At 46.0% G+C, this 14,457-nt stretch overlaps 1 protein-coding gene across 6 annotated transcripts in view; it reads right to left on the reverse strand.

Moving 5' to 3' along the window:
- NBEA (neurobeachin) overlaps positions 1-14,457 on the reverse strand; it is a 2,584,133-nt gene that overhangs the window by 2,196,250 nt on the left and 373,426 nt on the right. For all 6 annotated transcript variants that reach the window (XM_069640609.1, XM_069640605.1, XM_069640608.1 and 3 more), the window contains exon 5: positions 6,497-6,618. In XM_069640609.1, the coding sequence (XP_069496710.1) occupies positions 6,497-6,618 (122 nt within the window). The remainder of the gene's footprint in view (positions 1-6,496; positions 6,619-14,457) is intronic.

The raw sequence follows: 14,457 nt of genomic DNA on the forward strand, positions 1-14,457 counted from the left end.
CACGTGTAATTTGGCAATTGCCTTGTTTACATTGTATAATCAACTAGTGTAAGAGACAGTGTACACAGGCCAAAGTGCAGGTTTCATTCACAAAGTAGGATCCCTACATATCCTAACGCAACAGCTCCCTCTAGCAGTGACAACAGGAAAAGCTATGTGAATTGGCATTGTCTCTATGTATACTAAGGCAATAGTTCCCACTAGCAGTCACAACTGCGCATGACGGCCATTGGTCAAAGTGTATGAAAAGAAGTAGTGGAACTATGTTCCCTGCTGGCCTGCCCTGCTCCCCACAAACCCCAGTGCCATGCCCTCTTCCAGACATAATACAAACGTGCCTGCTGTTTAAGGGAATGTTCACTGCAGTGCACTGAAGTGCAAGCTTTAACTGCTTCCTACACTTATTCTAAAATGAAACCATTCCGGAACGTTTTTTTAATAAAATGAAAGTATAGGAACAGTAAAACGTAATAAAATAAGGTAGAGGAGCACCGGTCCCAACCACTTCCGCCCACTTCGACCACTGATGATAGCATCAGACAACAGACAAACACACATCTTGGCTTTTATTCTATTGTTTGATAAGTGACACGCAATAACATGCAATGGGTGATCTCAACATCCATCTCGACTCACCTGACTCCTCAGGGCCTTTCCACAATCTTTGCGACTCTCTCTCGCTTTCCAGCTTACGCTCTGGCCCAACGCACACCGCTGGCCACACCTTGGATGCTCTCATCTCAACTGACATCCCTCCATCTATCCCTCTCACCACTTCTCTCTCCTGTACTGATCACTCTCTTCTCACCTGAAGCCCTCTTCTCCTCTTGCATCAATAAGCCCGGCACTGCCTCCCATTTACAAGGTCATCCGACCCATAAAAAGAATGTCAGTGGCTGCCTTTGCCTCTACATACTCCCTCCTGCTACTCCTGCGGCTGACTCTCACCCTGACACAGCCGTCTCTAACTTTAACCTCTCCATTTCCAACACTCTTGATATTCTAGCCCTCGTCACAAGGGTATAACTGAAGACTAAGTGCAATTCTTGTTACGACTCTGAACTGGCTACCCTTAAACGCAAATGCAGGGTAGCAGAACGGAAATGGTATTCCTCGGGCGCACCCGCTGACAAACTTGCCTGAACTGTCCTTCAAAGGCAGTACAGAGACTGCATCCGCGCCAAGAAAAGAGTCTTCATGCAAGCCTGCATCTCTGCAGCATCCAATAACATGAATGAACATTTTGAAGTCTGCAAGGAACTAGCAAATCCTGCCACAGCCTCTGCCACCGTTGCACCCACCCAGGCCCTTTGCTCGGCCCTGGCTGCACACTTCACCTCAAAAACACAAGATATCCTATCCTCTCTCTCTCTCTCTCTCACCACCTCATGCACCAACATCTCTTATACCTCTCTTGGCAAACCGCACCCCACACTCTTTCTTCTCTCTTCTCTCTCCCCTGTCACACCTGAGGAGGTCACTAGACAAGTCTTGTCTATGAAAGCCTCCTCCAAACAGGTGAATCCCTGTCCATCCAAAACCCTCAAGGAGAACATTGACTCTCTCGCCCCAGCCTTGGTTGACCTCGGCAAACTCTCCTTCACCACTGGAGTTTTCCCCACTGCTCTTAAGCACTCCCTTGTGCACTCTCTCCTAAAAAACCTTCTGCGGATCTATCCATTCCGGCAAACTATCGCCCGATCTCTATCACTCTTTTCCTGGTCATACTCCTGGAGAAGTTGGCTATTTCTCAGCTTATTCTCCACACTGAATCTGTTGGTTGCTTCCATGACCAGCAGTCTGGCGTTAGAGCATCCAGAGGCGCAGACACTGCTCTTCTCAACACCCGTTAAGATCTGCTCAAATCTTGATTCCAACTCTCCCACTGTCCTCATTCTACTAGACCTCTCCTCTTCCTTTGATACAGTAAACCACAACACCCTGATTGCACACCTCCATGATACCCTGGGCATCACTAATCAGGCCCTGGCGTGGCTAACCTCCTTTCTCTCGATCGCCCATCCCAGGTGGAATTGGGGTCATTTGTCTCCCCTATCACTCCCTCTACGTGCGGTGTCCCCTAGGGATCTAACCTATCCCCCTGGTTTTTCAATGGTTACATGGCTCCCCCTGGCCCATAAGATAGCCACTTTCACTTCCAACTTTCAGTTTTACGCAGATGGCACGCAGCCCTCCTTCAGGCTACAATCAGCCTCTTCCTCACTCATACCTGACTGACTGTCCACAATTCAGCCATAGTGTGCTGAAAATGACCTCTGCCTCAATACCAATAAGACAGATTGTCCTCATCGGGACCCCTGCTCCTGCCTTCCCCCCTTTCTCTCTGGCTGCCCTCTCTTGGCCCTGCCCCTCCACCTACCAATGAGGCAAAAAATCTGGTGGTCATCGTCAACTCCACTCTCTCCTTCTCGTCTCACATTGCAGACATTTCTAAAAAGTCCCACTACCAACTGCAACTTCTCAGAGGTATTCTACCTTTTCTCACTTTCCCCTAGAGGCTCACTGTCTTCAGAACCCTGGTCCTCTCTAGGTTGGACTACTGCAACAGCCTCTTTATCAACCTTTCTTCCTCTACTCTCTGTCCTCCAACTCAACCGCAAGAATTATCCTTGGCCTCAAGCCCAGGGACCGCATCTCTCTGGCGCTGAAATCCCTTCACCGGCTCCCAGCGGCTGCAAGGATTAAGTTCAAAACACTTTGCATTGTCCACAAGGCTTTCTGGGGCCAATGCCCACTATCTGCAACACTCTTCCTAAATGCGCTCCTTCCCGAGCCCTCGGCTCCTTCTTTTTCCAACTCTCTGCGGGTGAGCCACTTCTTCAACCAGACATGGGGGCGGGGTGGAGATCTTTATCCACTGCATGTGCTTCCCTCTAGAACAGCCTCCCTGCCTCTCTCCGTCTTGAGTCGGATCTCCTCAAGTTCTGAAAACTCCTGAAGACTTTTCTCTCCACCCCCTTCTCTCTCCCTCTCTCTTGTTAACCATCTCTTTCTGCTCTATCACTCTCTTCCTCTACTTCTGCCCATTTTTGCTGACTGTTTGCCTCGTGTACCTACAGAGCCTCACATGTCCCAAGCCTCCCTCGCCAGTCTCCTGCACTTGTCTCTGTGCCTTGCACTTGCTGCAGCACTACTGCACTTCGGTTTTGACCCATGAGAGTGTTATCCCTCTGCACTTAACCCATGTTCGGCTGGGCACGCACCTGGTCCCTACTGCCACCCCCCCCCCCCCATGAACATCCGGTTCTGTGGCCCTGCATGACCTGAATGTACCACGCCTAGTAATATTGTTTACCTTATCTTCCTTAGGTCTTCCCCTCCTATCTCCTATGCATGGTTGCACTTTGAAACACTTCTGTATAAGCGCCTAATAAATAAACAATCGTTACCCAGTCCCCAAACAGAATTCCAACTGTCCACTTCTCTTCAAAGGTCTATTATTTCCTGCAATCATGACCGTAATTGGTAAAGTAAAATAATGAGTGCCTTTAAATCAGGATTTTAAGTATGGTGTGGAGTGTCTCAATGGGTCTGTTTTACTGATTGTGGTCTAGAGGCTGCCAGGTAAAGGTGCAATGCAAAGAAAAAGAGCTGTGAGTAGGACAATGCACAGTGCTTAATTTATAGGAAAATAAGTGCCAGGGGTCAACTATTTTCTAGCATGCTTGTGACACTGTGGGTGGGCAGTTCCCAACCATTGATGCCATCCCTGAGCTGCTCACACAGTGTCAACACATTTGGGGTTAAACTACAGTTTGCACCTGCTCATTGGGGTTGATGGCTGCTTTGGCCATCATTACTTCATAATCAATCTCAGTCTGAGACAATAAGTGCCGGGGCTCAGAAATAAGTGCTGGGGCCCAGCCCCGGCAAACACCACCACAAATTAAGCACTGACAATGCACAAGTGTGTCTCACGCTTTTCCTGCAGTGCGACATGGCATCAGCAGGATCAGACATGGGGCAGACAAGTTTCCCGAATGGGGGCACGAGGTCGTAGAATGATAAAGAAGGGGTCCCGTGCGGGGGTCATGCAGTGTGAACTTTGGTTTCCAAGGAGGGAGCCTCGAAAGTGGTGAGGACGAGAGCAATCCTGCAAGAGGCAGCCTTCAGTGCCTAGCTTTGCAATGTCACTTCTAGTTGGGGGCGTAGTCAAACCTAGACACCCATTTTACTCCCACCCGCAAATATATACAGAACACTGATGCAGTGCATTAGCTATGTGACGATGGCTTAATATTTCCTAGCCCGATAATCCCCTGGAATTAGAACTATACATCCATTTTTAAAACCCTTCTAGTTCAGAATTGGAGACAACAAAGAGATATTAAGTTGTGTGTGAGGCAGCAAGAAGCAGAGCATTAGACATTCGACACAAGCCCCAATCTTATACAGCGTGGATTTAACCTCATACATTCGACTGCTTTTCTTGCAGTAAGTGGTAATCCTGATTCACTCTGGACATACCACTCTTCCTGCGTCCAGATGCTCATTTACAATAATGTTACACAAAGCACTGTCTAAAACCTTTAATTCTTTCTGTACCTCAAATCGCACAGGTTTTGATACCATTTATTTTATTAACTGGAAATAGTATGCAGAGATGGAGAAATGCATACTATTTCCAATTAGTCTAATTAAAAGGTATTATCAAAACGTGCATCTTTTGTGATTTCAAAACTCAACAGCATGAAACGGTTCTATACCTAATATCCATCTACAATATAAGACTTTGGTGTGCATTTAGTAGTCTGACTTTGTTGTGTATTGCACTATTGCGGGAATAGCCCATCAATGGCTCTCCAATGACTTGGTCTACAAATCCCAAGGACCCTAGCCAGTAGAGTCAACGATGATGGATTAGGGAGGCATAGGCAACAACATCTAACATGCCACAGGTTGCCTCCCCCTCCTGACGGTGATCACAAGGATTCCAGAGAGAAACGCACATATCCTGTTTTGCACAGACTACACACAAAAGCTCCATGTTTGTAAATCAAAGAACATTATTGATTCTTAACATAATGCTAATTATTCAAGATGATACATTTCCAGTGGTGTACAACTATCGCATGGTCCCACTCCCAAAACCTGTTCCATTTAAGACACGCCTTCAATTAATAGTGACAACATTCTCATGGTAAATCCTGCGTTCCCAGCCACCTCAGTGGAGGTAGGCTGTCATTTTCCCTGCCAGGCAGCAGGTAAGTAGCCCCACACTTCCTTCCCTCCTGCCTCCAATTTCCACCTCCCCTACCCTCTCTCTATCACCCACTCCCATGCACCACTTACCTGAAGATGCCTGGCCCCTAACTGGTGCCTGGAATAATCAGTTTTCCTGCGCTTCCCCGCCATGGCAATGTCTGCCATGGAAAGGGAGAAGGGACTAGGTGTAGTTCCCTTCTCCATCCTTGACCATAGAGGCTATCTTGGGTTCTAGTTGTTTTTAAGTTGAGAAACGCCAACCGTGCTGTTTCTCAACTTTAATTATTAGCACCCTCAGTGTGAGAAACGCCAACCGTGCTGTTTCTCAACTTTAATTATTAGCACTCTCAGTGTTGGGAGGCTGGTAGCAATAAACCTATCCGTTGCAGGGCATTACTGCATCTGGTAATGCCTCATGTTAACTCTGCCCGGGGCAGTACCTGACCCAATAATGCCTCCACCCATCAGGGTCTGCTGCTTAAATTAAACAATTATGCTACTTCAAATCAAATATATCCTCGTGGCTCACCTTAGGGGTATAATTAGTAACAGAAAACGGACAGTTTGGGTTCCGAGAAGCTGTCAATAAAAATCACCAACAAAACTGGAACGGCTAAAGGTCCATTTAACTGAGAGAACATGTCCTAGTTGGAGTATTGCTATCAAAGAAACAATCATTCGGCAACAGAGAATCTATGGTGCATTTTCCCCTCAATAGCTTATGTCGCTAAATAAGAATTTTACAGACAACTACAGCAGCTGTTTCAGCGTTCAACTACTGGACAATGTTGGGAATTCAGGAAAGAGACGGCCGGCTTCCGTCTTTGCATAGCTAGCAGGGTGTATAAGGTGAAAAGGCCAAGCAGAGTGTGGCTGTGTAGCTGTAGGGAAGAGACGCTATTAAATATGCTGGCCAAATAACTACACTGGAAAGCTCAGTATCTAAAGGACTGGCCACAGGCTGCCTCCTATTAGACCCACGTATGCCAGGGTCTGCAGAAAGGTCTACAAACAATGGAACATCGGAAAAGGAAGGAGGGTGCCCTCCGCTCAGCCTCCGCATGTGTAAGGTGACCTTAGGTGCACCCTCATCCCAGTGCTGAAACTAGCCTTGCTCACCGTCATCCGAAGGAAGAGGGCAGCTTTTGTGGAAACGCATTCTTTCAAGCACATCGGAAGGGATGGGGGGATGGGGGGAGGGGAGGAGGGAGGGGCAGGCAGGGGCTGTTTATTTCAGCTCATTAAACACTGGTAAGTGGCACCTACTCACCAGTACAGGTAAGGCTTATCCTTGTCCACGTTTATATTGTTCAGAGGATCCATTCGGAACCAGGTGTTGAGCGTGAAACCATTTTGGTAAGGCCACTTGGCAATCGGAGGCAATGCAATAGCCTAGACAAATTGAACATAAAATGCATTCAATCACGTTAAATCCACAGATCACAAAACAGTCAAAGGTCCCACAGTTGTTAAAAAACCAAGACATTCCTAGAAAACTCCATAACATCATGAAGAACAGCTCAACACTCGATCAGCCGAATAATGAAAACGTTGCAACAGTTACATCGGTATCCAGAATGTAATGCTGGGATCATTTATTTTGAACAAGGCCAGATTTGCCCAAGTGCAAATTGCTTGTATAAAACTGCACTGCACTTGTGCAAAGTTTCTGTTTGAAGCTTTTAATAAATGCTGTTGCCAATGTTAAATGTCACAATATCATTTTACTGGATCCTCATTCGCTCAATTAGGGCTGAACTCATTAAATCCACGGAAGAGTCCAATCCAGTCTGGTGTTTGCATTGAGCTAAAGGAATGCAAATAATCGCCACTGTAATTCATTATGTACATTGCTTTCATACACATACATTGTGGCTATCCTGAAAACCGGGCATGAGTTTAGCATTCAACAGACCACAAGGCCCCCATCATAAGTTCAAAGCCATCAGCCAGGCAAGGACCTGCCATGTAAGATCTCACCATAGCAGTCTCCCAACAGAAGCCGCTCGCAGGCAACTCCCACCTGACTGTGGATCTTACCCTTAAATGGATTAAAGACAGAGCCGACACCAGACATGAAAACTAGTCTTGTCCCATGGTGACCCTTCCAAGCATTTTCTGTACCTGAAAACTTCACATGCATTTGAAACAAAATTCCGACTCGCATCAATAGTGGTTGGTCAAAATGCATGCTGCACAATTTAGTCAGAGAAGGCCCAGTGACTTGTTCAATGTGGATGTCATCTGCACATACACACAGAGTAAATATGCATAGAGCTGTATGTAAGCAAAATTGACAATCTGCAAACTGTAGCCATGTGCACAAGCAACATACGGTTTTAAGAAAAATGCAACAGTTTCAGAAAAGTGATTTACATTTCTGAAAAATGAGATTAGGCTGAGGAATTGGAAAAGATTTATATGCTCGAACAAGAACAATGGATGCAAAGCAGTGCTCTTGCTCTTCTTAATCGATCTGCTGCTTTCATTTTATTGTTCAGCTAAATGCGCTTAATACCAGCGAGTGGTTTCTAAGCGCGGGATCGGGATTCAAACCGGTGTTGCGCTGCGTTGTCTTGTTTCCAAGACAAACACATTGCCCCCAAGCTGTCCTTCCTCCTGCTTTCACACTGTGGATCACTTTATTCTTCTTTCTACTCTTTCTCATGTAGGTTTTCAGAATTCTGTTCTTGAATGGTTCCGCTTATATCTTTCTGACCTTACCTATTTTGTTTCTTGGGCTGATTCCACCTCTCCTACTTTTCCTCCACAGTATGCCGCCTTGGGATTCTGTCCTTGGTCCTCTTTTTTCTCTCTTACATTATTGCTTCACTCGGTTTCTCTCACCACTTCCATGCAGATGACTCGCAAATTGTTCTTATATTTCTTACTCTGATTCTCTTCTTCTCTCTCACTGTTTACTTGCTATGCAATCCTGGATGTCTACAATCAAGCTCCATCTTAAACAGAGGTTCTCGTTTTTCCCTCATCACCTATTCCCCGTGCATCATTGTTCCTACCTCCTCCCTTTCATGATCACACTCTGCTCATAATATTGGTGCTATGATCGATTCCTCAGCCTATTGCTATTCCCATTTTCAGTTACTGCTCGTGTTAGTCACTAACAACTTTTCAATATTCAGAAAGCGCGACCTTCCTCGCTTTCCACACTACTAAGCTTCCGATTTCTGCTCTTGTTTTCTCTAGACTGTGTTGTGTCTGGCATGGACACAGTTAACCCGGCGTGACGAGAAACCCTTGTCACGCCAAACACAGCAAATCAGTCAAGTCTGCTGCGTAAGGCAGAAAAGCAAAAGTAAAGTAAAGATTAGCATCCCATTCTCCGGCTCTGTGTCCCTCATTTTGCCACTGCATCACGTTGCGGGAATAAGAAGGGATATAGATGCATTCTCGTGTACAGAGATGTGAAAACTGGTGATGAGGTTGGGATTCCAACACCTCCTCACATAGAGAAGAAAAGAAGAGAGAAAATATAGCAGTTGGTGAGCACTTTTGAGTCTTTCAACAACGTGCACAACTGAGGGTGCCTGACTGCAGTAAGATGTCGGCAAATGAGAGAGATAGTCAGAGGCGAACGAGTGATCAACAAGCCAAGGGACAGAGATGGGAGAGATGGCTATGGAGATTCGAGAATTACATTGTCGCCTATGATGAAAAGACTCCAGACAGGTTTGCAAGGAGATTACTTATCAGCCCGGTTGGTGACGATGTTGAAGACCTCATCCCTACGTTCCCACCTGAAGAAGTCAAAACGCATTAAGGGCACAAGAAGACGCCATGTACATACTTCGATCCTCAGTGCAACATAGACCATAAAAGGCACACCTTCATCACAGTCTGTCATGTGACTGGTAAGTCCATGGACGCATTTGCAACTCGATTGAATAGGTTGGTGACTCATTGTGACTTGCATGAATTCTGAAATGATGAGTCCATCAGGTTAAGGATCATTGTAGGGGGTTTATCGTCCACCTTCATGAAGAAATTACCCCAGGAACCGTTTCCCCTCTACAAATGGCAGGGACGTAAGCGAGAGCAGACTCACAAGGCACGCAGATGGGAACCAGCAAGTGACCGGTGAAAGAGCCAGTGTATTATATCAGTCAAAGTGGGCAAAGCAACAATGGTGGTTAACACCCCAGTGAGAATATATGGTACTGCTGGAAAGTGTTAAAGGTGTGGCGTGATTTTTCCCCATGAGGAAGGAACCCAATGCCCTGCTTTTGGAGAGAAATGCAGCAACTGTGGGTGGGAAAATCACATGGCGAGAGAGTGCAATGCGCAGCTGAACAGGACACAAGGAGGCAGTCCTAGCGGGACTCCATCCTAGCGGGACTCGACCTGATTAAAACCCACGTGCCCAAGGACCCAGGAGAGATACCTACACGAAAAGAGACTTGGTCAGCCACATTCAGCAGATCACCAGACGATCACGGTCACCACTGCCAGAACAAGTGAGAAGTCACCACGAGTATGCATATATGATGATTGACGTGGTGACTGACCCAGAAGGAGATATTCACATTAAAGTGGGTGAACACCCTGACAAGTTAGTCATTGACACAGGGACCACGCTGAATATCATGTGCATATCAGAGTTTCGCAAGATGGCACATCCGCCCGAATTGGAACCATCGGAAGTGAAGGTATTTCAGTGGGCCACCCGTGGACCCGTTCAGAACAAAGGAAAGTTCTAGATACAACTGAACTACAAAGGGAGGCTGACCATGGCAGAGCTGCATGTTCTTCAAGGAGAAGTGCCAGGAAACAACTTTCTAGGCTGACCCAGAGCCCTGTAAATGAAAATCACTGCCGTACTGAACACAGTGCAGCATGGTGCAATGATATCCAGAACTCTGCAAAGGAATCGGGTGCCTGAAAGGTGACCCAGTCACCCTTCACATCGACGGGTCAATACCACCAGTGGCGCAACATCCCCGGCAGATACCCATCCACCTGCATCCGCAAGTAGAGAAACAGATTAAGTGCCTGTTAAAGGAGGACATCATAGAACCTGCTTGTTGTCCAACCCCGTGGGTCTCGCACATGGTAGAAGTAAGGGTCATTAAAAAAAAAAAATGTGCCTGTACATGGACATGCGCCAGGCGAACAAAACAATTCAACGAGAGAGACATCCTGGCATGCATCTGTATGACATGATTAGCATGCTCAACGGAGCTAATGTATTCACAAAACTTGATCTATACAAAGGGTACCACCAGATACAGCTAGATGAAAGATCATGCTATATAACCACCTTTGCAACCCACAATGGGTTATTACAGTATAAGCAGCTAAACTTTGGGATATCGTCGGTTGCTGAAATTTTCCAGGAGAGCATAAGGACGGTATTGCAGCACTTAAAGAATTGTTTCAACTACAGTGCTGAGATTTTGGTTTTTGGAGTCAATCTTGAGCAACATGATCGGGTTCTACATCAGGCTTGCACAGCTCTCCCTCAAGCAGGGCTAAAATTGAATGCTGACAAGTGCACATTTCACAAAAAGAATCTCAAGTTTTCTTCGAACATGTGTTTTCGCAAGATGGGATGAGTTCGATCCGGCGAAAGTAACTGCAATTGAAAACATTTTCAAGATGTGAGTGAAGCACAGTCATTTCTAGGGATGGCTAGCTATTGCAGCAGATACCTGAAGGACTTTGCTACCATTAGTGTACTGTTGAGAGACCACACCAAGCAAGAGAACAACAAGTTTCAGTGGGCCCAAGAATGCAAAAAGGCATTCACACAGATAAAGATAAACTTTGGTTCTGGTGAGTCAGTGGCCTATTTTGACCTGGCTAAATGTACTGAACTGATGGTGGACACAAGCCCGGTAGGTCTGGGAACTATCGTGGCGCAGCACAAGCCCGGCAGGGACAGTCCCAGGGCAATTGTTGCCTATGTGTCCAAATGTCTGGCCAAAGTTCAAAGCAAGTACTCAAAGTTGGAAAAAGAGGGATCGGCAGTCGTTTGGCTGTGCAAGAATTTTGAGATGTTCTTACAGGGAAAACCATTCAAGGTAGTGACTGATCACCAGGTATTAGTCATGATTTACGGAAACCCGCAGTGCAAGATGCCTCCTAGGATTGAAAGATGGGGGTTAAAACTGTAGGACTTCAACTTCACCCTCGTTCATAAGCCGGGAAAGGAATACAATCCGGTAGATTACATGTCCAGGCACCCGCTTGTGAAGCTAGGCCATGTCCCATCCATGGCAGAGGAATACATCAACTTCCTCAGCAAGGACACCCAAAGCCGCTCACGACCTACATGGTGAGAGACCACACCATGTAGGTCACAGGATACTGCAGAAGATGAAGGATCTTTTCACATCGCGAAAGCGGAGAGACAGTGAGCTAGGATAGACAAGGAAGATGAGAGACACTATGTGGTTCCCAGGAATAGATGCAATGGTAGAAAATACTATAAAGAAATGCCATTTATGTGAGTGCACGTCAAAGCCCAGCAATCCAGAACCGCTCAGAATGTCGGAACTGCCGGAAGTTCCATGGATCCATGTTGTGGTTGACTTTGTTGGACCGTTTGACGGGGGCAAAGTACTGGATGGTGCTAATGGATATATTCTCCCACTTCCCCCTTGTGCAGTTGATCTTGTCTAAATCAGCTTGCACCGTAATCCCAGAGTTAGACATATTTTCTGTGTGGGGCATTCCGGATATGTTAAAGTCAGACAATGGGCCTCCATTTAGCAGTCTGGATTTTGCTCGATTCATGAGCCACATGGGCATACGCCGCCTTAAAATCATGCCGCTGTGGCCTTGAGCTAACAGAATGATCGAGAAATGTATGGGGAGTTTATAGAAAGTATTAGAACAAAATGAGCTGAGTCCGATGTCCCTAAACCAAGTGGTGTTCAGCATGCTCCGGGGTTACCAAAACTCTACACATGGAACAACGGGCAGATGCCCCTCAGGGTTGGTGTTCCAAAGAAAGGTGAAGAGGAAACTCATACTCCACATAGAAGAGCTCTGGGAGACTGACCTCACAAAGCTTCAGGCTTAGGACGCAACTAGGAAACTTGAGATGTAAAGATATGCTGATGAGACGCGGTGATGCACAGTCGTCAACACTGCAACCTGGGAAGACAGTTCTCGTGTGTCAAAAGCAAATCAGAGTCAAGATTTGATCCCGGTCATCACACAAATCAAGGGACCTCCTAGTGACAGCCCGATCCCCGGGCAGGGTGATTAAACACAATGTGTCACAGTTCAGGCTGTACCGCGAGAGAGAGGACGAGGAGACGGTTGAGGAAGATCACTGAGAAAGGTCTGAGAATGGCGAGATGGCAGGGACAGAGAATGCCCAGCCCATGGAGAGGTTGACAAGACTGAGGCGATGCATTACAAGGCATTTCACAGTGATTGAGGAAGTGTGAGGCCAACTGTGAGTAATGGGATTTTGTTTTGCCCTAGAGGGGGAGATGTCGTGTCCGGCATGGACACAGTTAACCCGGCATGACAAGACCACCTTGTCACACCAAATACAGCAAATCAGGATCACGCATGCTTGCGCATGTACAAGGGAAGTCTGCCGCATGAGGCAGAAAATCAAAAGTAAAATAAAGATTAGCCTCCCGATCTCCAGCTCTGTGTCCCTCATTTTGGCACTGCAGCATGTTGCAGGCATAAGAAGGGATAGAGATACATTCTCATGTACAGGAATGTGAAAGACTGGACTATTGTTCCTTCTTTTTGGTCTCCCTGCTCATCGGCAAGCTCCTTTACGCTCTATCTACAATTCCTCTGTCAGTCTTCTCTTTAGTATTCCTCCTGGCAATTGCATTACTTCCACGCTCCTTCGAATCCCATTTGTTAGTACATTTTCTATATATAGTTTTCAAATCTATTCATGTCTGTCCCCCTCACCTTAGCTGTCCTCTCTCGTCTCATTTCATTCTCCGCCTCGCTCTTTAAGATCGCGCAAACAGTTTCTTTCATTGATGCCTCGTCCCCCCTGTGCCTAATCTTGTGTCCACTCCTTCTCGCTTCTTGCACCAAGACATTGGAACAAACGTCCTCTTCCGATCAGATATCCCTCTTCTCTTTTTCACTCCTGCCTGAAAGACTTTTGGTTTCTCTGTCTCATAGATTGCAATACGTAAACTCATCTGTAGTGTACCGTTTTTATCTTTGTTAATGTGCTTTGGTGAAAACGCAATTAGATAAATACAAATATGCTCCGATATAATTATGATCAATGCTCCTGCAAGATTTTGGTATGAGGAAATATTTGGCATCCGACTTCAAAATGCTTCATGAAAATGCAAAAGACAATGCTGGTCTAGAAATAACGGGATCAGACAAATGCCATTTTCACAGTCCTTTCGTCTTACTATATCCATCTCCTTTGGCTCCTCTAATCACTGGCAACTTGATAGCTTATCAAGACAAAATAAACATTGATATGGCTGCTGGTGCCACAAGCCACCTGTGTAATCGTTTGCCTGGTATTGCACTTGGGACTCAAACTACATGTTTACGGATCATTAGCACACACAAAGTACATTCGTGCTTCTCAAAGGTAGACCCAACAAAAACTTTCTACATGCAGGAAGAATCCACATACAGATCGGCCAGTTTTGCACCCGGTTTGAATCTCTTTTTGGTAGCAAATGTACATAAAACCAAACCTATGGCTTTGGGGCAGGGACACACCCGGGCAGGGACTCACCCTCTGGCCCCTCAGATGTTTTGTACAACAGCTCCCACCAGCCATAGGCAAGTGTGGTCAATGGTGAGGGGGGTCATACAAATTATAGTCCTAACATGAGGAGACCCGCAGGTTACAGACCCTTGCACTGTGGTATCCAAACAGACCACAAACATGTTTCCTTTGGGGCTGAGGGCAAGAAACAAAAGTTCACTATGCCAACAAAGTGTCAGAACATCATCTTGAAAAGTGTATTTCACATCTTTGAAACATTTCAGTTTCTATATTGAATTACGTAGACAATAGCAACACAATATGTTATTTAATGTTTTGATATACAAATCGAATATAGTTTTACAATGTACGCTTGTAGCAGTGAAAATGGAGAACTACTCTAATAAATTCTGTATTATCAGGAAAACATTTCTTAAAACAGGATTGGTGTTATGTTTGCTAATTAAACATTTCCTAAACCTTTTGAAGGCCTGCCCTCCAGGGTCCTAGAGTATGTGCAGGTTTTGCACGGGTTTCTTCTGGAT

This window comes from Ambystoma mexicanum, chromosome 7q (assembly GCF_040938575.1).
Source record: "Ambystoma mexicanum isolate Mex_15411 chromosome 7q, UKY_AmexF1_1, whole genome shotgun sequence".
NCBI classification, from domain to species: Eukaryota; Metazoa; Chordata; class Amphibia; order Caudata; family Ambystomatidae; genus Ambystoma; species Ambystoma mexicanum.